The following is a 23,424-nucleotide window of genomic DNA, read 5'->3' on the forward strand; positions in this document are numbered from 1 at the left end:
AAAAACGGTTTGTCTTCCATTGAGGATGGGACATCTTTAATTAAAATTCGCGGACGTCGACCTTTTGGTTTCTCTAAACGTAAACCAGCTGATTTTAATGCATCCACCGACTGGAGTTTGTGAATCTGACGTTCGTTGGCAACACGAAGTACAACGCCAGCTTTCGCGGTTTTTTTAACGCCTACGATTTGAAACCCGTCGTCGCTAGGTTTAATTGCATTAAACAGCGTCTGTTTCGTGGCAGACGATGACGTGAGATCAGCTGTCCGCTCGCTAGTCGGGTAAGCCACTACGCACGGGAGAGGCGCGCGAGGCTCCATTGCCGGGGCTTGTTTTGGCAGACGGAGCTGAACGGAACTGAGGAGTGAGATAGTCAGATATTAATGTAATGTGATCCTTTGTCTTCATTAAATAATTATTTTACCAAATTTGAATACGTTAAAACGTCAAAATTGTATCTGAAGGAAAATAATGACGCCAGGATAAAACCGGCTTAAGTTTTTACATACTTTCAGCTATAAATTTGTGCTCCAGACTTATATTAAAGTACTAATTAGGAGTACACTAAATTACAATTAAGATTTATCATAACTTTCTGTCTCATTCACAGGTTATCACCACTCGGGGTGTTCTTCCTCGTAACGGCGAAGATCATGGAGATTGACTCGTTCGGCGACCTGGTGGGACGGTTGGGGCTTTACTTCATGACTGTGCTCCTAGGCTTGTTCCTGCACGGCTTCGGCACACTGAGCATTCTGTTCATACTGGCCACTAAGAAGTTGCCATGTCGGTATATTGCCAAGATGGGACAGGTGATGGCCACTGCTTTTGGTACCGCTTCTAGGTAAGATTGTGTTTTTTTTTGTGTTTGAGAGAGATCGAGTGATAAAATTTGGCAACGGATGAAAGTGTTCAGCGAAAAGAAAATTACAGAAGCGTCATATTACTTTAAATAATAATAATAATATCAGCTCTGTATTATATACTTGCCCACTGCTGAGCACGGGCCTCCTCTACTACTGAGAGGGAGTAGGCCTTAGTCCACCACGCTGGCCTAGTGCGGATTGGTAGACTTCACACACCTTCGAAATTCCTATACGGAACTTCTCAGATGTGCAGGTTACCTCACGATGTTTTCCTTCACCGTTAAAGCGAACGATAAATTCACAAAGAATACACATATTTTTTTGAATAGTCAGAGGTGTGTGCCCTTGGGATTTGAACCTGCGGACATGCGTCTTGGCAGACCGTTCCACACCCAACTAGGCTATCGCCGCTTTATGTTACTTTATTCTTACTTTTTTTAAACCCACACTTAATCCTGATAATTCTAGGACTTTCACAACCCAGAGTATATCTTATTTTGGTTATCTCCTTTTTAAAACACAGTTCAGCAACGATGCCGATAACGATCGGCTGCTGTGACGATATGGGTCTGGACCCTCGCATCACGCGGTTCGTGATCCCCATCGGCGCGACCATCAACATGGACGGAACAGCGCTATACGAGGCCGTCGCCGCAATCTTCATCGCTCAGCTTAGGAAAGTCGAGATGTCCTTCGGCAAGATTATCGCTGTCAGGTGCACCGTAAAATATATATTTCATCATCTAAATACTTCATACTTCGACGGGTGCAAAGTGAAAAAAGTTAACTACAATTTTGTGATTTTTTTATTATTGCAGTAACTAACTAAAAAATAAATATACATGTAGATGCCATATGAAATAATGAAGCGGTAATGAAAATTTCAACAAATTTTGTTTAAAATAAACAAAATGGGAGCATTTTTTCTTATTATACGCTGTTCTGAAAACTAGCTGTTTTGTATATAACTCTTTTTACTTTGCACCCGTCGACTTATGATCACTTATCTTTATTCTGTGCCTACGACGATATGTCCATGGTGAAATCATATTAGAATACCTTAGCCAATGTTTTATTATAATTTGTGTGGGCTATTAGATATTCTGCTTCATAACTTAAGGAAAGTATAAAATGATAAAACTCGATTACTTTATGGCAAACAAAAATTAACAAGTATTTTAGTTGATTATAGAAATGTTGCAATAAGTATATAAATACATGCAAATAAACGGTAAAAAAAAACAAAACATTCGAGAACGTACTTAGTTAATTTATAAAACTTTAGAATATTAATTTACTAATGTTATAAGATTTATGTTTATCTCAGTGTCACGGCTACGGCGGCCAGTATAGGCGCGGCTGGCATCCCACAGGCCGGACTGGTCACTATGGTCATGGTGTTGGATACCGTCAACTTACCTGCAGAGGATGTCTCCATCATCCTCGCCGTCGACTGGCTTCTGTGAGTTATACATATAATATCATATACTGTAAATAAAAAAAATTCATTGGTTAAAAAAAGTTGAATAATGAACATAAATAAACGATATTTATTATTAATATTTTTAACGCTACAAAAAAACATTTCCGAATGATATTTTATTAAATACATATAATTATCATTTATGTAAATATGACCCTTTTTAGAAATATCGTTAGTCAATAATTTTATGTTACTTTTCAGCGACCGTTTCCGAACAACTATTAACGTGGTGTGCGACGCTTTGGGCGCTATTATTGTCGCCTCACTGTCCCAGGGAGACATCGAGAAGACGCGGGCAGTACAAAACGACCGCGATACAGCCAACTCGCACGAACTCACCGAACTAGAGAAAGGCGACCATTGAGCGTTTGTAAATAGCAAAACGGCATACCGATGACGGTTAGATCATATTATTGAAAATTTTACGACCGAAGCTAGAATTTGATGTATTAAAACAATTTGATGTATTAAAACAACAACCTGGTGGATATGTTTAAATTAATAAATAGAAGGGACGGTAGGCCAATAACCGTTTTGTGTTCAAATAACGAGCAACAGTTATTTTGTGATAGCACAATAACGTTATGTTACTTCAGTCAAAACTGTTGTGATTCTACGTATGTGGAGTATTGTCTGTTGAATAGCGTGTTTGTGTAACTGTTCAAGAGTACATATCTATAGTTGCAATAGTAGCATTTTCGAAAAATATTGATGTTTTTGAACAATATTTCTTGCTGTTGATCGATGTGTATTGAAATGTGAAGTTTATTAATTTTGATAGAACGTAGTGGCAAAGTCTGTATAATGTTTTGTATTCAAAAATTCTTCGTAATTTCAGTCTTAAGTATTATGTAAGAAATTATTTCCAACCCAATTTTTATTGTCTAAGAAATTTCAATTACCTATAAACTACTTAAAATCATTAATTTATTTCAAAATAAATTTATTTGCAAAATAAATTATTTTACTTTGAAACTATTTGCTTCAAACTTACTATACATTTTATAAAATGAAGGGCTTTCTGGATATAATATAAGGAATATATATTTTATTACACAAATATTGATGTATTTATAGAGCTTATTGTAGTCATGTCAGTGTGTTCTTGATGTGCCATTTTACAAAGTTTGTCAGATTATCCAGTGTACACAGTACTTAAAAACTTTTTCATGATTTCTCATAAAAGGTAACATTTTTGACGGCGAGATATCGTGGAATGGTTTTTTGAGACAAATTTTGATACATTTTCTAATATCAATATTCTTGGACATTGAATTTACATCGTTGGTAACTTAAATCAGTGTATTTTTGTATGAGTGTGTGTATGTTTTAACATTGTTTGATTAGTACCTATTCAATGTGCCATAGATACGGATGCTCCCTAATAATACGCCATTTACTAAAAAAAAATTGAAACAACTGGTCTAAGGCCTAAAAAACTATTGAATATTTTAATTATTATGTGGGAGTACCTTTGTTCGTTGTTAGATTTTGTAGAATGTATGATATTCAATATTAATTGCATTCCAGTAAAAAAAAATACGTAAAGACATATTTTGACTATTTATTAATGTTTTAATCGTTCCAAACGATTGTCTTGTGTAAAAACATAATCACATCGTGATTTAAAATTTAATTTGTTTTTAAAACTTTTGGAAAGTCATCAAACTCGTGGCCAAAATATTATTAAATGATTAGGTATTTTAGTGAATATATTTGTAAGATTTTAATGTATTTTACTCATATTTATTGTAGTTATATTTATAGTTCTAGTCGACATTGTATTTTTAGTATTATGTTCAAGTTAGTTTAATATACCGATACCAAATAACGTATTTTAAATAACTCCTTCATTTCTACCGTTTAACCTTGGTCCACCATAAAACAATAAAAAATAATCGTAAAGGCGGCTCATTGATCACAATTCCCTGTATTTTATTATGTATATTTAAATATGTGATGTTAATTATTTTAATAAAAAGTGGTCTGGATATTGTGCTTTTTTTTCAAAGAATATTCTAGAGATTAATCTAATGATTCAAAGTGAACGAGGCTCTACAAGTTCTAAATCAAAATGAATGATAATTATGTAACAGCTTTTAATAATACCTCACCAATTAACGGTACTTTAATCAATAGTCTAAACGTCATTCATGTTATAATGAGTAACGTTATTAATAACGTTTTTTTTTGCTTGCCTACATCAAATGTTCTCTGTCATCAAGGCTAAATGCCGATAGTGAATCACTATTTACCTAAGGTTAAAGTAGAAAATTCTTCCAGCAATATATTGCGCAAGAACTTCTAGATACCTTTACATTAGCGGCAATGTTTCAATAGTTATACACCCGTACGACTAGCCGCAAATTTTGCAAGCTTTAACATTTACGGAATTCAGCTGTCTTTATATATGTTATTCAGCTGTCTTTATAGCTGTCTTTATACTTGGTAAAAATTACCTTCGAAACTCGACTTTTGCAAATTTAGTGTACTTAAAGCATCTTTTCTAGGTAAGATGCAATTAAATAAGAAAAACGATTTACTTATATATCAGTGATTGAAGTAGTATTATATAAGTTGGTGTCGGTCACACTCAAACTGAAATTAAATATTACTTTGAGAAAACAAAACTTTTCAATTAAGGACATGTAAAACAAAAAATGCCAAATAATTATATTTAAAATATTTATTTAAAAAATTAATTTGTCGCTTAACATTAAATTTTGGTACAAAATTCACATCTTACTGTCCACAGAGCGGAGTAACAACTCACAGCCAAGTACGCTCCGACGCAAACAAAATAAAATATATCAGAAATAATTCTAACGTTAAACGAAAACAACCGTTGGACAAACATTTGGTATAACATACCTACTAAGACTTATCGTCGGTCAGTCAGTCTTATTGAATAAATATATAAAATAATAACTTAAGCGTTCAATGGAATGTATTAACTTTACACTTTGGAAAGCCATGAGTATCTTATCAGATTTACTAACGCTATATCTACGAAACGAATAGTCGTTATTTATTTAACTTGAATAACTTTTTTCACAGATTGATAATTTGTGCATTGTCGATAAGTATAAACATATTGTAAAAGATATAGCAGAATAGTAAGTAGTACTTAATACATGTTAAAAATTTCATTCCGTTAAATGAACTGTCAAAAATGTTATCAAGCATCGTCATCAAAAATAATATGATATTCACAAACTTCTAATTCAACAATAACTTTCGGGAGCTAAAAATAAAAACAACAAAAATACTATAGGAAATATATACAAATCGGAAATCATTATCCTTGGACTACATACCATATTATTCCGCAAGAGACGATCAGTTATAAATATAACGTTACGTTATTAATTTTTAACACTTATTAAATCTATTCACAAGGCATGGCACAAACCGTCGAACAACCGCAGGTGTCCTAAACCTACGTATCCTAGATATGTATCAAGACTAACTCCTTTAAAGCTTTCTTTACTTTTCCACCCCTTTGTATTTATCAATCATTTCTCGTTAAAGGACTAAATCTTAATTTGGAACTTCCGCTTTTTATTAAGCTACAAGTTACTCCATAACTGTTGATATAACTGTTCAAAGTTTCATGAAAAAATTAAATTAAGATATATATTTTTTGGGTTTTACGTAGAGTATATATTTTTTTTTTAATAAATTTCTTATGATACCTTTATTCGTATACAATTCTTTCATATGTTTCCAAATAGCACTTTAATCGTTATACTCGTCAACACAGCTTCCCTGTTAGGTTGCCACAACCTGCTTTCGATACATCAGCTATCAGTCACTGAACCATTCGTTACTAGTTATATTTATTTAACCATGAATATAGCAGTTATTTTTGCTACACCATACCGTTGCTAACGTGGTTATTGTTGATGGTGTTCCAATGTTTTTGCGTTCCGTTATACGTGTTGAATGCTGAATCTCTTCGCCCGTTTCTGTCGCTCCCTAACGAATTTCTCGCTCTGTTGAGGGTAGCTGCCGATATTTCCATGGATTCACCGTAAGGTAGTCGGGAGCCTCGCCTCATACTCCCGCTGCGATGTCGTACATTCTGAAAACATGAATTAAAATTATTAAATCGATTTGTACATGAGGCTGAATGTTTGTACATGAGGCTGAATGTCGTAACTCCTTGGCTTACCAAATTACTGATATAAAAATATCGATTTGGCGGGAAATAGATAAGTTCATTTTTTTATATTAATATTAATTGTTAATTGTGGTTTAGCTACTCTCAGTTTCATAGTAGAGTAGGTATTCTGGACAAGTGACAGCCTCTACACGATACCTTACTGCTAAAGGGTAGTCTTAGTTCTAGTACTTACATGGCCTGATCGCCACGTCCACCTGTTCCTATTAAAGAGTCCGTACACGATGGGGTTTGCGCATGAGTTAGTACACGAGAACAACCACATCGCTTTCTGTATCGCCGGGTCTAAATTTTTTATCGATTCCTTGTCTATCCAATACCTGAAACAATAAAATATGATGTGAAGCGTAAACAAAAATGTATTCAATTTTGTATGCTTTTAATACCGCCATTGACTTTCGTATAGGAGTGGAAAAGATCTACCACTTAGTAAAAAGCGTATAACAGATTGCTACGCTCTTCTTAAAGGCAAAGCTCTTAAAGTCTCTGACAATAGTAATTATATTTAGGTATATTATTTGCCGTGGAATGACTAGACATGGCACTCGCGTGATGATAAACGATACGAACGATAAACAAAAATAGTAGCAACACCATAGAGATCTTTAAATTATAAAGTATAGCGTGGCTCTATACTGAGCTCGTCACTTTATTATATTTTAAGTTAGTAAATATGCTTGCTACAATGTCTTTCAAACTAGAACACAACAGTGCGTCCAAACTATTGCTTGGCGTTTAAACATTGTAATTTCTCTAATAAATCTTACCACAAACAGTAGCAGTAGTACGGTGACCAACAAGTGAAGAACACTAGGACAATCGTGACTGTCATCTTCAGTGTCCGGGCTCTCGCTCTGCCCAGGATGCCTACGCCACTACGACGCATCTTGTCTGAAAAAGAGTAATAAGTAATAGTGTTATACGTTGGTAATTACCTCATTGTTTACATGCACTTAGGCTAGGGTTTGTGACAATTTTGCTCCGTATTTTAAGAGGATAATTAAAAATTTTCAAGAAAGAAAAACGGTTTTCTAAGATTGAAATTTGACCTGTTTTGATACGCTTGCTATTATTGTATTGCGCTAGGGTTACAACCTTGGTATAATATTAATAAACTAGTTGCATTTGCATTTTGTCTCTCTTTGCAAGTAAACCTAGATATATACAATATACATGTATGTAAATATAATAGCTATAAGGGACACATTGCAGATGCAATCTCATATTCCATCTTAGTAATCTTCTGCACAGTCACCAATGAATGATTTTGTATTGAAGACATTGCCTAGAGCAATTAGACTATCATTTGTACTTGTTCTTTTCTAACTCATTTTTGGTTCTTAAATCATTGGTTTTTTAGTATGGAGGCGTGACAACATATTTATGTGAGTAAAGTTAATTTTACAAATCAATTTTTATCTCTCGGTAACAGTGCTTTTAGATGAAAGGTACCATAATATGATCTTCTGTATCCCTAAGAAGTTCATGACCATCGGTAAGAGTAGCAAAGGAGTGAAGGCGTAACAAATGAACAAATTCACTTTCATAATATTAGTTAGGATACTTGGAAATGCCTCTGGATCCCTCTTCCGTGCATTGAACAGAAGGGGGGTGTAGGCATTTCTACCTTAGACAGTTGGGAGGTGTGGCAAAAATGCTTTGGGAACCTCTACTTTAAATTGTTATAAACTCAACTGTCACACACATAGTAGGTAGATACGTGTGATCCTACACGGAGATACGCACAACTTTAGCATCATCTACTATCAAGGACCTTGAGTCGAGCAATAATCAAATTATACATTACAAAACTACATCAACCCGTCGATAAACAATGAAAGTTTATATTGATCAGTAAAACCTATGTAAAATTAATTATTTACCCAAAATCGCTCGCGTTATTATGTATTACAAATTTTAGCGAAAATTATTACATATTGATTGACTCCAATATTGGGTATGTAAAGAAAATTACGAATATCAGGAGCTTGAAGATTTACCTTTCTAAAGTAGGCAATATTAATAAATCATGTGGCATCAGCAAGACGTGATGTTTGTTCGCACAGAATTAGCGCTCTTCATATTCTATATTAAGAGATTTTGGGTTACATTTGGTATCTCCAGAACTTAATAATCGAGGGCGTATTTGTCGTCAAATTGGGAAATGTTTTGAATATTTATGAAGTGTGAATTGTTTTAGTCTTTAAAACTATATATTTTTTAATTCAGTTAATAGTATACGCGTCTAATAGAAAATACTAGCATTATAATTAATGGTCTTGCTATTTAAGGTATTTTTGATTTCAGTTATCAATACATACAAAAATACACTAAGTAAGTACCCACTCTTAAATCTAAACTGCATTTAATTAAAATGATTTTGTAATGACTACTCTGCCTATCCCTAAAATGGGAAAAGGCGTGAATATATATAAGAATAGTCACCATTGGAAGTGTTGGCTCTCTTGATGATCTCGAGCAGGGCCGCGGAAGAGCAGTAGAGCGTGGAGACCAGCGGGATAACGTACATGAGAATCATGTTTACCAGGAAGTATGCCAGCTCGTGATGAACAGTAGGCAGGGAGCCATATGACACGCACTGGAAGTATCTGTAAATAAAAATGATAAATTAACATATTGTATTGTGTGTAAACATTTTTGTTTTATCCGTCAACGTATTCGTTTCGCAATGTTTCAATCAATTCTCTTATTTTGTGAGTCATGTGTCGGAAGGAATTTTATTTTATTTTAGCATTATTTGTGCCTAATGCAAGAATGGTCTTGAAAAATGTAGACCCAAGGAGTTCTTAGATTATAACTGTGATGGCTGGTGATGGCTTTGTGTTGCGCGAATTGATTGATAGGAAATTGGAATATATCTTAGTGATTGCTACCAATTCTTGTGTGCGATGTGCATTGTTTATGCCATATCATGAAAGTTATAATGTAGTTATATTAGGCAAGATATTTATAAACATTGCGCTACGTTGAATTGATTTTCTCAAAATAAACGGATTTAGGAGCAATCGATCACAGCCCTAAAACCACAAAACTTTGCCTATACAAAGGAGCCTTACAAATACGTTTAGTTTTGAAGTATTATCATGTTATGTTGAATTCTCTTCTTAAATAAGGCGACCAGGTTTTGGATGTTTATGGTTTTTAAATAATTAAATTTATTTGTGATAATATTACATATCCATATGGATACGTATGGATGGGTAGTGTTTATTGTGGCTTCAAGATGGGATTTGCACAGATAAATAATTGGACGTAGATGCGCAAAAAGGATCCAGCCCACAAAATGACACTTTTGATATAGTGAGGATTGAAGTTTTAATCGTATTTTTGCTCATTGATATTCTATTTTATATTTTGTTAATCAAAAGTTCAAATTAATATATCTTGACTAAGATGTTTTTACTAATAGAAAGTATAGACTAGTACTAATTTGGCATATTCGGCTCATTTTCGACCTTATTGTGAGTTGGATCCTTTTTGGGTATATACATACCTACGTCCAATTAAACTTATGTATATGTATTATTATTTGATATAATCAATTTTTAAATCGTTTTGTCATAATAACGCGTATTTTCTCGTAACCTTAACGAGAAGCTACGTAAAAACTAGAATATTTTGTTTTCCGTTGATTTTAGATGCATTGAAATGAATATCGTGAAACCAAGACGTGTGGTCACCATATTAAACAGATAATTTGCCAATAATAATATCGATCTCCTGATTTACGAGTGAATGATTTACATAAACAAGCTATAAACATTTATTACTAGGAATAGGAATAAGATTTATCTAGCATAGTTCCAGTAAGAATAATATTTAATCACATCTAATTTCGATCTAGTTTTAGTTCTATAAATGTTACAATATACTTTTACGTTTCCACGGCGTAGTGTATTTGACGTAACAAACAAAATCTGTTTTTTCTTATATTAAATTAATTTTAGGCAAAAGGTTAAGAATTTATTTAATAGTTATAGTCAACTATTGAAATCTAAATTGAAGATGTCTTAAATGGTATTAAATTTTTTTTTTAATCTTTATGTTGTGTCGTCGCTTCGGAACGTATCACTAAAGAAGAAAGGTGCGAAGAAATTCGTTTACAATCGAGAGACACTCCTATTGGTGACCAACATTTTTATACCAAACTACATTATCATGAGAGAAGATTATAATCTGTGAATACGGGACGGGATAAAAATAGTCGTAATTTATTTTTCGTTGATTTTAGTTATTTATCCTGCCCATTTTCATAAACCTTTTTCACCAAATATAGTAATGAAGGGACGACCTTTTGATTAAGTTATGAAGAAATATATTTTCACACTCAATAACATTTCGTTATTATATAAAGCAATGTTTTTGTAATATATTTGTGCTGCAGAGAATATTATTATGTAAACATTGTTATTAAAATTGTAACTTCATCGATTTTGCTAGCCCTCGCATAGATAGTACATGTATACTTAAATAAGTAGATATATACTAACCCTATTCTATCAAAAGAGGTTAATTAAGAGTGCTCACTAATTGTCTATCAACCCGCACTAGGCCAGCGTGGTGGAGTAAGGCCTAATCCCTCTGAATAGTAGAGGAGGCCCGTGCCCAGCAGCGGGACAGTATATAATACACGGCTGATATTTTTAAGAGTGCTCACGTTCTGGTAGGCAACGGCTTGGCTGTGCCTCTGGCATTGCTTTAGTCCATGATCGGCTTATACTGATTATCACCAGGCTGACCGCTTACTCGTTTGGCTACTAAGGCGTTAAAAAACCCTATGTAAGTCCGTTCTAGTTTACTATTTATACCATTTATCAGCAGGGAATATGTTTTGTTGTCAAAAGCAGACCGGACAATTAGATATTTTTACTAGATATAAAAATCACCTGAAACCTCAAACGATGGCCGAGGTTTAATATCGTTATTTGCGAGAAATGTAGAATTAATATGAAGTTTCATTGGATATCTATCGTCTGTATTTATTAGTAGCGCGGGTAGATTGTTTGTCTTTATTGATTTGCGTAATAAAAACAGGTTTCTAATGCTCGGTGGCGTAGTGGTATTATGATACGAGTGCACTGCTAAGTTCTCGGGTTCGATATCTGATTGGGGAAAAATGATGATGGGTTTTTCTACTTAGTATCAACCCGGAAGTCTAGAATTTGGCCGGGATAAGGCAATAGACTCGTCGCCTATCATATTATGGCAAAGAATACACACGGCCGAAAAAGGGTACACCTGTTGCGCCTCTGCCCACCCCTTCGAAGATAAAGGGCGTTTGTGTGTTTGTTTTACAATCCACCAGATATTTTTATAGTAAAATTTTTATTTTTATTTTATTATGTACAACTTTAATAAAGTATAAAGTAACAACGATGTAATTAAACAGCCAATAACCAGTCTTTACTTATAGAGATATAAATATATCATACTATTATAATACAATATATTGTTAAAAAAAAAACTAGTTAGAAGCAAAAAGCAATACTTTAACAAAACGGATTTAGTCTCGTAACTTCTTATTTATTATGTACTATCTTGTCATCCTAGTTAAAAGCAAGCAAAGAAATAATGAGTTCATCGTCGAAGTAAAGTTTTGTTACCTACTCAATACTTTAATATAAGTTCCACATTAATCAATGTCAGCCACTGATATAATGTCAGCCAAGTAGAGTTCTATGAATTATTGTTTATTCGTTTTGGTAACTAAACTAACTACGAATTCTGACCGATTGTTGGTAATAACTAATCCCTCGGCATCATAGGACGGTCTAACATCTTCGTGTTCCCTTTTGTAATACATTTAAAAATTGTAAAAGATTTATTAGATTTATTCTGTGGATAAAGTAATTACGTATAATTAGTCACTGACTCCAAAATTAGTAACCAGTATATAGATAATGTTAAATTATTTTTGATTTTTACTAGTTTTTGAAGTCGGTATAAGTTTTTGTTTAAAAGATTTAATTTTTGCTTTTTTGTGTTAGTAAAAATCAGTATACGTTAAGTGCAGCATAGTTGACGACATAATTTTAAGAGTTTTAAAATAGTAACACGCTTTATTAAGTACGGGTCTACAAACAGTCTAACCTTGTAAATTTTTGGCCTAAAATATATTTCAACCAAAATATACCTTTGACGTATTTTCATCACGGTAGTTTTTTATTCGTATAATAAATACGATACGTAGTGCTCATTGAAGATTTAAAAGCATAATTGGAATTCAAAGATTTTTCAGCAGTCTCTAATTATTTCTTTTTGTTTCTCTTAGAAAACGTGCGAAATGTGGTTTACGGTATTTTCCTAAAAAGGCTGATATGATATCAGCCTTTTAAACAATTTGAGAGTAAAAAATAGAAAACATTACGAAGGAACGATCCAACCTAATTTAAACTAAATGACAATTTCAAAAACCTAACTCGAATGCTGTAAAGAATAATTCGTCGCTTAACTAATATGTTGCAGCTGATATCCGTGTCCTGGGTAAAACAAGCATCAATATAGATCAAATGTATGCATTGAACTCTCAACACGGCAAACTCATCGGCCCGTACGATAATGCGATTGTGAGTCGTGCCAAACGCCACCCGACGAGTTGCCAGCGTGTATTGCATTTTCAGTGATATTTTTTATAGGTGTTATTTCTTTTTTCACGCTTTGTTTTAAGTGGTTTTGTTTTGCTACTAAGTAATGTCCAATTATTGTTGGGGTTTTCAGATACTGTAGTCAGTATAGTTACTGATCAATATAATGCGCTATGCATTCAAATAGTTTGTGAAGATATTTGTTTATATGCCCAAACACGTAAAAAGCGCTGAATAGATTTGGATGAACTTTGTCAAACAGAGAGATCATAAATTAGATTGTTATAAAGGCTAAATTTATCCCGGGGAAATGTGCAGTGTACATTATATTCAGGAAAGTATTTTCACGGGGCAGAGCAGCGACCAAAATGTACTAATCATATATAAAGGAAACTTGATAATATTTCCTCCGAAAAGCTGGCAACATTACCGGCTAGCTATGTTTAGCTTCCTTTGAACTTTATTAACATTGCTGATGTATTGAGCTGGCATTCAAGAGTACTTTCAGTTCGTTTCGTTGACAAATGTGTGGCTTTTATTTAATTACATGATGTTACGAGCCATGCCAAGATATTTTCAATATTATTGTAATATAAATAAAGTGTATATCAGAAACGCAGTCTATGTGTATATTTGTTTTTCTGCTCCTTTTGTTTAATGGCAATGTCGGAAATCTAGGTTTCAGTTTACGAATGGGACAATTCATTGTTCGATCATTATTGTAATATTTGCTATTTTTAACATTTATTTTATTCATTAAAATACTTAATATATGCGGTATTACAAATATATATTTAATATATTTCCAAACACGATCATAAAGATCATAAGTGTTTGTTTTCATGCATACAAAATCCCAATAAGCTCTGGGATTACGAGACCAACTCCGATTCATATTTAATTATGGCAGGTTGTTGACATTGCGACTTACTTATCACCTTAATTCGAAGTCGTTGCTCTTTTAACTGGGTAACCTTTGAACTCGAGTCGAACTTCAAATTGAGAACCGAACACTATCTGCGCTAGAGGATTTGGCACTCGTGGGTTTTATAGTATAAATAGCGCAGAATATACTATGAAAATATATTCTCTAATTGTTTTTTTATTGCTTTGAATGACGAGACGAGCTTACCGTTCGCCTGATGGTAAGCGATACGACCGCCCATAAACAGTAGAAACACCATCCAACACCTTGAATAACAAAGTTTTGTTTAATATTCCACTGCGCTCGCTATCCTAAGAAATGAGATGTTAAGGTTTTTGTTACCACTAGTTACACTGGCTACAATGTCCTTCAAACCGGAACACAACAGTGACTACACACTGCTGCTTGGCGGCTGAAATAGACATTGCGTTGGTACCTACCCAGGAGGACTCTCATATATAAGAGACTTACGAGCAGTGAACCTTTACTTAAGTATTTACTTAATACTTAAGTAAAGATTCTATCAAAATCCATTGCCGGTGGTGGGAAATATTTTATGTTCGCCCGGATATAAAACGGTGTCAAAACCCGCCATAGTGGCGGTAAGTGTGTCGCCTTCCGGGATCAGCCTGTGTATATTCGGTTCCAAGAGGCCGGCGTAATTGTGTCGACTGACGAGAGGGAATCCATCTTTCGTCAGTCCATTGGACCCCTTCCACTTACCATCAGATGCAGTGGGACACTTCGCCGTGCACGAGAAAGAAAGTGTAGTGTACTGGCTGGTACGTTTTTCTTGATATAATATTTTGTTTTAGAGAAATGTCAGTTTGTAAATCAATGGATTCGGAAGAACAAACTCAGAATATTATTTCCATGTTTCTTGGAATTCTACAGAAAGTTCAACCGTTTCGAAAATTAGCTTGGGGAATAGACAAAAATACATGTTTAAGTAACATACGAATAACTAAAGCTTATCAAAACGTTTTTGTCAAAATTAACCCGAAGAGGAAGTGCAGTTTTAAACTAACAAACAAAGAAAATTGTTTGTTAGTTTTAATTGGATTTCTGTTTTGGGAAATTAGCCTATTCTGCTAAGATTACGTTTATACTTTACTATAAACCGATATTTTCCAATACTACGCGTGTTATGTACGACATTCAACTCAATTTCAATCTACAACTCAAATGGTAGTATTTTTAAGCGAAATCACAGATACGTGTTAAAACTTTACGCATTTATAAAAAGCTATTTCATTACTATTCAGTAACTTTTTTTATATTTCAATTTGTATAGAAAAATAAGTTGGACGGTACAATGAGCCCCAATAATAGCTGAACAAATTCAAAACTCCAAATCGCTTTTACACGCGCAGTTTAATTAATGTTTTTTAATTCTTTGCGCGGAGTAAATTTCGAAGACTGCAACCTTCATGGTCACGGTTGGAACCTGCGGACCTTGTCTCAGCAGGCCGTTCCATTCCATTCAGTCACTTATTTATTTATGGTTGCATCGAATTTGCAGCTCAATACGCCGACCGTCAGCCACAAACTATTTCCCTAAAGGGCCCCAGTCAAATAGACATACCTATTTCAGTACCACTTGCATGATGCCCCGTTTCAGTCACATGCAGTTGGACGTTGCGGTTTTATGTCTAGCTAACTTTTGCTTGCAATTCCGTCTTTATGTTTCATAACCCTGCATAAAATATTGTTTTGTTTTAACCTTATCATCATAATGTCTTAATGATGGGCGATAACCTCCTCTCGTTTATCATCATTATATGAATGGCAAAAAAATACATAGTATCTACTATCTACCTGTAGATTCAATATCTATTACATAAATGCCTCAATAAACTCGAAAACTACTTCTTGTTTAATTAAAGACAATACTGTACATGAAAAATAATTTATTGCAAATTTTTTATTTACCTTTATTTCAGTACTTTTGACATGATTTTCTCAAAACAACATGGGACCATTTCAAAATATGTAGTTTATTAGAATTATTTTAATTGAGCAATGCTTTATTTTTCCCTTTGGATACTTATCAGTTTATTTTGAGTCTATATTGTAAAGATCTATTTTACCCGAATGTAGAAACTCCTCTTACTTCATCGTAGGTAATTTTAAAATTAAACTCAAGATTATTCATAACTTTGGATGGTTGATCATCGTTAAAGTACGCCACATAATAAATAATACACAATATAAATACCCTTTAACATCTGGATGCTCCTCGAGATGGAAGATGAAGCTCTGCGGCAGGCTTGCGAGGCCCGCTCCGACCCACGACACCACCAGCGCCCGGCGCACGCGCGCCTCCCACGTCACGTTCAACGGCTTCAGGATCGCGTAATATCTGGAATTTAAATAGTAAATAGTAAATCCTTTATTTGCAAAAAAGTTGGTACGGTATAGAATCTTAAATAGTCATTTCTGATCAATCAACTTTTGTCAAATTTATTGACATGCAAATTTTTTGATGTGTATAATAATAAAAGAAAAATAATAAATTAGGTTAGGGCAAGCATTACTTATAATACTTTTTAGATTAAGATTAGAATGCCATTATGCCATGCCATTATATGTCATTGCATTAATGCCATTATATCAGGAAAAATTGTCAGTAATGACTGATGATTTTTATTTCATTAAAAGGAATAACTAACTAAACATACATCGATGCCTGATTAATACAAGGTTTCAAACAGAAAGCTAAATGTTGTTTCAATTACGAGTCGTCACAGCACACACATAATACAAAATCAGTGAAAGGATAAAACAACAAGGTTAGAGGAACATTTTCGAAATCTTGCTGCAAAATGTGTTTAATCTGCATTTTGAATGCAGTTGAATGATGTGACGGACATGCATGCCACCCGAGTAATGATAAGCGATACGATCACCCATTAACAGTAGCAACACCATCGTCTTTGATCGAGATCAAGTTAAAATATTTGATTTATACAATAAAAAAATATATATATAAAATAGTAATAGTTTTAAATAAATTAGTAAAAAATAGTCATAGGGTTACGCCATAGACATTCGTAAAAATGGGAGCGTTATAACAGCAATTCAAAACTTCAAAACATAAATAATTTAAAATAAAGTTTAATTTTCTCTTACACAAATAAAATCTCAAAGGAAAGATGTTTTTCGTAAGTACAAAAGAATACAATAAGCGACATATAATCATACATTTTTGTTGCTGACTGTACATTCTAGAAAACGTTTATTATTTCCCTTTATTGCATTGCACTTAGATAAGACCACTTAGCTCGTTGAGTCATTCAGTGGAGGACTAATTAATAGAACGCTATCTGGATGCTTTTATTTAACTGGTTCACGTTTTATAGTTTTTTTTAATTACTTCTTTATAACAACGCACATTATTAATTTATTTAAGTATTTTCACTATACGCATGGAATACTTTTTGAGTAAATAGTTTAACAATAGACCAAGGCTTTTTCTAAAAGCAAAAAACTATTTTAGGCAGATTAAAATTATCAATAGAGCTTATAAATCTTAACGAGTTATAAATAATTTAATCCAAAGATTTATCAATATACAAAAGACGTAACTAGATAAAAATGTTTAATAGAAAAATATCAAAACTGTTTCTAAAATTTAAATAAGTCGTCAACCTGTTAGAAAATAATTCAATTATCATTGCAGATAATTGCAATTGAATCTTTCTGCAAATGTATTAGAATTCATTGAATTTCATAAAACATTTTGAATATTCATATTTTTATTTGAAACGTTAATAATTTTATTGCGCACATTATTTTTTTATGATTAGTTTGTTTTGAAATTCTTGATTTATTTGAATACCCACAAATACTTGTAAAAAGTATTACATTCATAAAAATGAAGTACCTTATTGTTCGCATAGTGCTGAATAATGGCCGTCAGCTTACAAAGGACTATCAGTGTATAGATCGCATATAATAGTATAGAAATAATATAATTACAACAGAAACATGTATGAAATTTGGTTTAGATGAATATTTAGTTCATATATTACAGTATTCGATGCATTATAACGCAGTACGTATCTACTTATTTTCAGATCAAAAGGTAGAGGATCATGATAGTTTAAGAGTTAATTTGGGTACAATCTGAAACTGATTCGGTCTCAGGTGTTTAACATACCTTACCAAGAAATTTAAGATAAGGTAGGTTGTGTAAAATACATTGAAATAATAATAGAGGAGGTTATATATAGGCATCTTTCACGTTTAAACTCGTTAGAGTTTTTTTTTTATCTTTTGTAACGTTGTTATGGCATTTGTTACATGTTCTAGAACGATAATGGATCGTCAAATAACAAAAGTTTATCAAAATTTGCTTAGCAATTTGTTTTCTGTACTTTACTTAATTACTTAATGCATCTAATGTTAATTACTAATATCTGTCTTACTTTAACTTTCAAAAACTCAATCTAGACTGTTAGAAATAATAATAACCACAAATTCTAGAACTTCTTTAGCGATAGATTATTTATTTGAACCCTTTCAATAGCTTTCAAACTGAGCTATTTTTAAAGATTTCCTATTTATAGTATTAGGCTTCAACATAAATTTAATATAAACGTACTACGTGGGTGCAGTTTGTTTAAAAACACTCTTTAAAGTAAAGTGTAGGCTAAAACCGTATATATTGACTTGATATTTTGTAGAATTCTATTATTAGATGCATATTCGATTAATAGAAGTGCAGAGTACAATTTTTATTTTGATAAAAAAAAGTAATTCAATTGATGTTTTAAAACTTTAGACCTTCTTATTGTCTTAATACTGTTTGTTTATTCACATTTTAGTTACTATCTCGCTTTTGTTATTATTATTTATTTATTTTTACGTACCTCTATGCGTTCTTAATATTAATCTTAGCTTTAAACTTTGTTTTTCGAAGCGAAGTCGCAAGCAAAAGCTATGTAAAACGAGAAAGAAATCATACAGCAAGAAACTATAATCGAATAACAAAGGTAGTTCGCAGAAACTAACAAATTCCAACGAGACAATTGAATTTAAAAAGATGTTTGGAAATCTGACGGCCCTTGGAGTAAACAGAGTAGATATTTAAAACGTTGCTAGATGGAGCAATGACCTGTAAACACTGGATTACACAGCTCGACAGTTGAGTTTAAATAGTACAAAAAGGTGAAGACGTCCTAAATTATATTTTTCTTATGGTTTATCCTTGGCAGTGGCGAGAGGTGAAATTTTCTCGACACCCTCGACACAACAAATAGGTACTAATATGCATAAAATTCAGACTGCAAGTCGTTCTAATGATAATTAAATTCTACATAAAATCGAAATAAAGAATAGCCAGAAGGAATCGGGTTATATAGACTCTTCGCCATAATGCTTGGAGAATAGGGTACCGGACTCATTTTTGTTCTTAACAATTATCAAATATTTACATAATATAAATTATAAAACCAAAGAAATTATTAAAATCCAGTGAAAAATCAACAAGTTATAAGCATTTGAATTTCGGTGGGAGGGGTAATTAACAAGAAACAGAAAAGAGACAAAATATCCACATGTGACGTCATCGGGAATTACGACGCGTGCGAAAGAAAGAGATGAAGCGATATCCCCACATCGCGCCCACTTCTGCACATTACAATATTTTAAATATGAATTACTCGCTCATTTTTTAACCAATTTTTATGCAGTTTTCGCAGAAGTGCTTCTTTTTCGTATATAAAGCCATTACACATAGAATAATGTACAAAATCAAGCATAGGCCGGTCCCCTATTGCTTTTATCCGATATGAAAACCAATACTTTGGTGTATTCTAGACACTGCCGAGTTTCATGTGACTTTATATTGACCTTGTTTATGCCCGTGTCTCCACTGCGTTAAATAATTTTTGCCTATAGCACTCGAGGATAATTTAGTTTTCTATTAGTGAAAGAAATTTCGAAATCATTTGAGTAGTTCCAGGGATTAGCCCATAAAAACCTACACAAACTTTTCGTCTTTATAATAGGCGTTTTAGTTCCCGATACCTAAATATATAGTATATAATAAATATCAAGTAATAATTGTTTGACAAATAGATTTTTCAATACCAAAAATAAATATTAATTTTTACATGATCCTACTACAACTTTTATAAAACAAGTTATCCATAAGTGAATGATGAATGATTATAACATAATATGCGCTCAATATCAAAATCATCGATGATGCAAAGTCAGAAACATGACGCTGATAAATGAATCATGACATTAATTTATGTATTTCAGTGGCACGGATGGGCGTACTTAGTGTGGTATTGATTGGTTACTGTTTTTGGTGAACACAATATACAAATTGATGTACCCAATAACTTTTGAATATATGATTTCACCTTAATGCAGAACGTATAGCTAAATTGGTGAAGTAACTTCAAATGATTACTATATTTTAGAAAAAGATTTTTTGTTCAATTAAGTGTACTTGTATATTGGTAATTTGAAATTTTGAGTTAGTTTGGCTATTTTTATAGGCATAAAGTACCCAATTAATAATTAAGGTTACGGAGAGGACTGAGGTGTAAGTTGTCCGAAAAATCAACCTAATAATATTTACCCACAGTTATACAATATAAAAATGCTGGTAACGATCCGATCTACGCAAAAACAGCTCACAGTGTCTTGAAGTCTTGCAACCGACATTCGCGTAAACATAAGAAATCATTATGAAAATTATTCTTTTTTTATTCAAAACTTGTTCCGTATTTACTTACAAACAATCATAATAACACTTCAGCCTTCAATTATACTTCAAGATATTTATATTCAAATAAGTGCGTTCCGTCTGTTTGTTGGGGTAGGCACAATGACGTCAGAGTTACGCACACTACGTCACTTACTAGCCCATGAATTATGCATGAAGATCAGAATTCGTTTAATTTTAAAATCTAATTCTGTAGATCTAAAAAAAGTACTCGAATTATAAGTTGAACTTTCTACAAACGATTTCGAACTATATTCGTATTTGCTTTGAGATTCTAATACTACCGGAGAACTGGTTGTGGGAAAGTTTCCCAATCTTTGCAACTCGGTCTTTGATGTTCGAAGTCTGTCTGTGCATTATCAAATACTGCCACTTTACTGAGTGAGGTTCGTTTAATATATAATAAAGTTTCTTTTAGAACTTGGTAAGATTCAGATTGCATGGAACAGTTACTTAAGAGACCATTATTTGTTAGAATTTTGTTAAGTCTAGAACCTGACATATTTTGTTTGTCTCTAAAGAAAACTTGTTTATATTGCTGTTGTTTTTATTTAACACGGTATGATTGAAAAATGTATATAAATATTAGCCCTGTGTTATATACTTTCCTACTGCTGGGCACATGCCTCCTCTGCTATTAAGGAAGATGAGTCCAATTGCGGATTGGTAGAATAACATACCCTCAAAATTCATAGTAGAGAACTTTTCAGGTATGCAGGCTTCCTCACGATATTTTCCTTCACCGTTAAACCAAGCTATATTTCACACATAATATACATATCATTTTAGAAAATCAAAGGTGAGAGCCCTTGGATTTGAACCTACAGACATTCGGCTCGGCAAGCCGTACCACACTCAATTAAGCTGTCGCCGCTTTAGACGAGATGAAAAATTTATAATAACAAAAAAAGAAAATTATGATCAATCAATAATAATCAAGAAGCAGGAGTATTAAATGTTTAAATACCCAAAAGTCTATAAAGTTCAATATACTCACCGATCAATAGCAATGCAGACGAGAACAAAACTGGAGAGGTAGAGGCCGAAGGTCCTGGTGAACATCATGACCCTGCACATGAGGTCCCCGGCTAGCCACTGCACGGTGCCCGCCCACGCGATCTCCAACGGCATCATCAGGAATGTTACCTGCCGACAACACCTGATGCATTGCAAATAGGCCGATTGTAAATGGTGTCTGTAATATAAAACTATTTCACGGATTTTATCACGGTTTTTATATTATTATTTTATCCCGACGTTTCAAATACTTTGCTGGCTTCGTGGTCACGGGAGGTCTTCGTGACTAACACCTTAGCCCGGGGCGGACTGCAAAGTTTTCGAAACGTCGAACGAAAATTATGTTATAAAACCGCGAAATAGTTTTATTTTTATGTCTAACATTTGCGTAAACATTAGTTATCGTAATGGTGTCCTTGGTTTAGGGGTGTATATAAACAGGGAAGTTCTGTGTTTGAATTCTTCTTATATAGTTTAGCCAAGAGACGTTGATATTGGACATGCCGTTAGTGTTCTAAACTAAGTCAAATCCTTTCTGCAACATCACTTAAAATTGTGTTTCGAAAGAGTAACTTGAAAACTTTTCATAGTTAAATATCGCTAAGGTACATTTTCCTAAAATACAGCATTATTCTAAATATACGAATTAGAGGATGTTGCAAAAAGATTCATAAAATATCACTTTTCCTGATTTCACCATCTGTCCTATAGGAAAGCATTATTGTAAATCTAAGAATAAAAATAATGTTGCAAAAAGGTTCACGATATTTAGTTTTTCCTCATTTTACCGATTTTACTATAAATCTAGAAATTGAAGAACTTTCAGCGAGCGCAATTAGTATGTATTAAATAAGAAACGATAATGTAGTTTGGTGCCTACTAAAGCATACTGTTGGAGTAAATTATATTATGAAAAGTTTGCTTCTATTTTATTAACTCTATAAACCGATTTACATTGCGTAATCATGTTTATTTAATCGCTTTTAACTACCATTGCAAATAACTTTAATTAAAATTACGGTTATTAAAATTAAACACATTCAATTACATTTTCAAGAAACAAAATAATTAATAATCATTCAGATAGAAATTCGAGTCTCGAATCGCCAATCAATTCGCGAAGGCTCTTCACAATAAATTCTCGACATGTAGTCAGAATTCCTTCGTTCGAGATGCCAGATCGATTTCAAAATTCCACAGATTTGTTTCTCGCCCTGTGGTCTTCCAGTATATATATACCCTCTTGGAGATGTACTTGGTGTTATCCTTAAAGAAAATACCTTTACTTTGTAGACTATTGTTATGAGAATTTTCGATCGTTGGTTCGATCGTTGGTTGCCACAATATTTACGTTGAATCGAAAAAAAATATAACTATATTCAATAATTAATCGTAGTAATTCTTTACCAAATATAAAAAAGGAAGAAAGGCGAGATATTTATATATACTTAATGATTATAATATATTTTTTACAGTTGAGTGTTTCCCACAGTAAATTACAAATCAAACCCACTTTTTAAAATCTCTATCAATACCATAATATTTTAAATAATTTGCCCCTATTAATAATATTCATAATTCTGCAAATAACCGGCAACAC

The 23,424-nt window shown here is 33.0% G+C and overlaps 2 protein-coding genes across 2 annotated transcripts in view; one reads left to right on the forward strand and one right to left on the reverse strand.

The window, feature by feature from the left end:
• The window catches only part of LOC115447374 (excitatory amino acid transporter 3), a 30,782-nt gene extending 26,442 nt beyond the window's left edge, over positions 1-4,340 (forward strand). Inside the window, exons 6-9 of the mRNA XM_030174405.2 lie at positions 611-844; positions 1,390-1,581; positions 2,194-2,328; positions 2,551-4,340. Of these exons, the coding sequence (XP_030030265.2) occupies positions 611-844; positions 1,390-1,581; positions 2,194-2,328; positions 2,551-2,713 (724 nt within the window). The 3' untranslated portion in view covers positions 2,714-4,340. The remainder of the gene's footprint in view (positions 1-610; positions 845-1,389; positions 1,582-2,193; positions 2,329-2,550) is intronic.
• Positions 4,341-5,017: 677 nt separating this feature from the next.
• LOC115447347 (gonadotropin-releasing hormone receptor) overlaps positions 5,018-23,424 on the reverse strand; it is a 78,771-nt gene continuing 60,364 nt past the window's right edge. The window contains exons 3-8 of the mRNA XM_030174371.2: positions 21,805-21,953; positions 16,281-16,424; positions 8,978-9,141; positions 7,300-7,423; positions 6,708-6,852; positions 5,018-6,433 (exon numbers count right to left, since the gene is read on the reverse strand). Coding sequence (XP_030030231.1) covers positions 6,221-6,433; positions 6,708-6,852; positions 7,300-7,423; positions 8,978-9,141; positions 16,281-16,424; positions 21,805-21,953 — 939 coding nt within the window. The 3' untranslated portion in view covers positions 5,018-6,220. The remainder of the gene's footprint in view (positions 6,434-6,707; positions 6,853-7,299; positions 7,424-8,977; positions 9,142-16,280; positions 16,425-21,804; positions 21,954-23,424) is intronic.

The sequence above is a fragment of the Manduca sexta genome, chromosome 16 (assembly GCF_014839805.1).
Source record: "Manduca sexta isolate Smith_Timp_Sample1 chromosome 16, JHU_Msex_v1.0, whole genome shotgun sequence".
Taxonomy (NCBI): Eukaryota; Metazoa; Arthropoda; class Insecta; order Lepidoptera; family Sphingidae; genus Manduca; species Manduca sexta.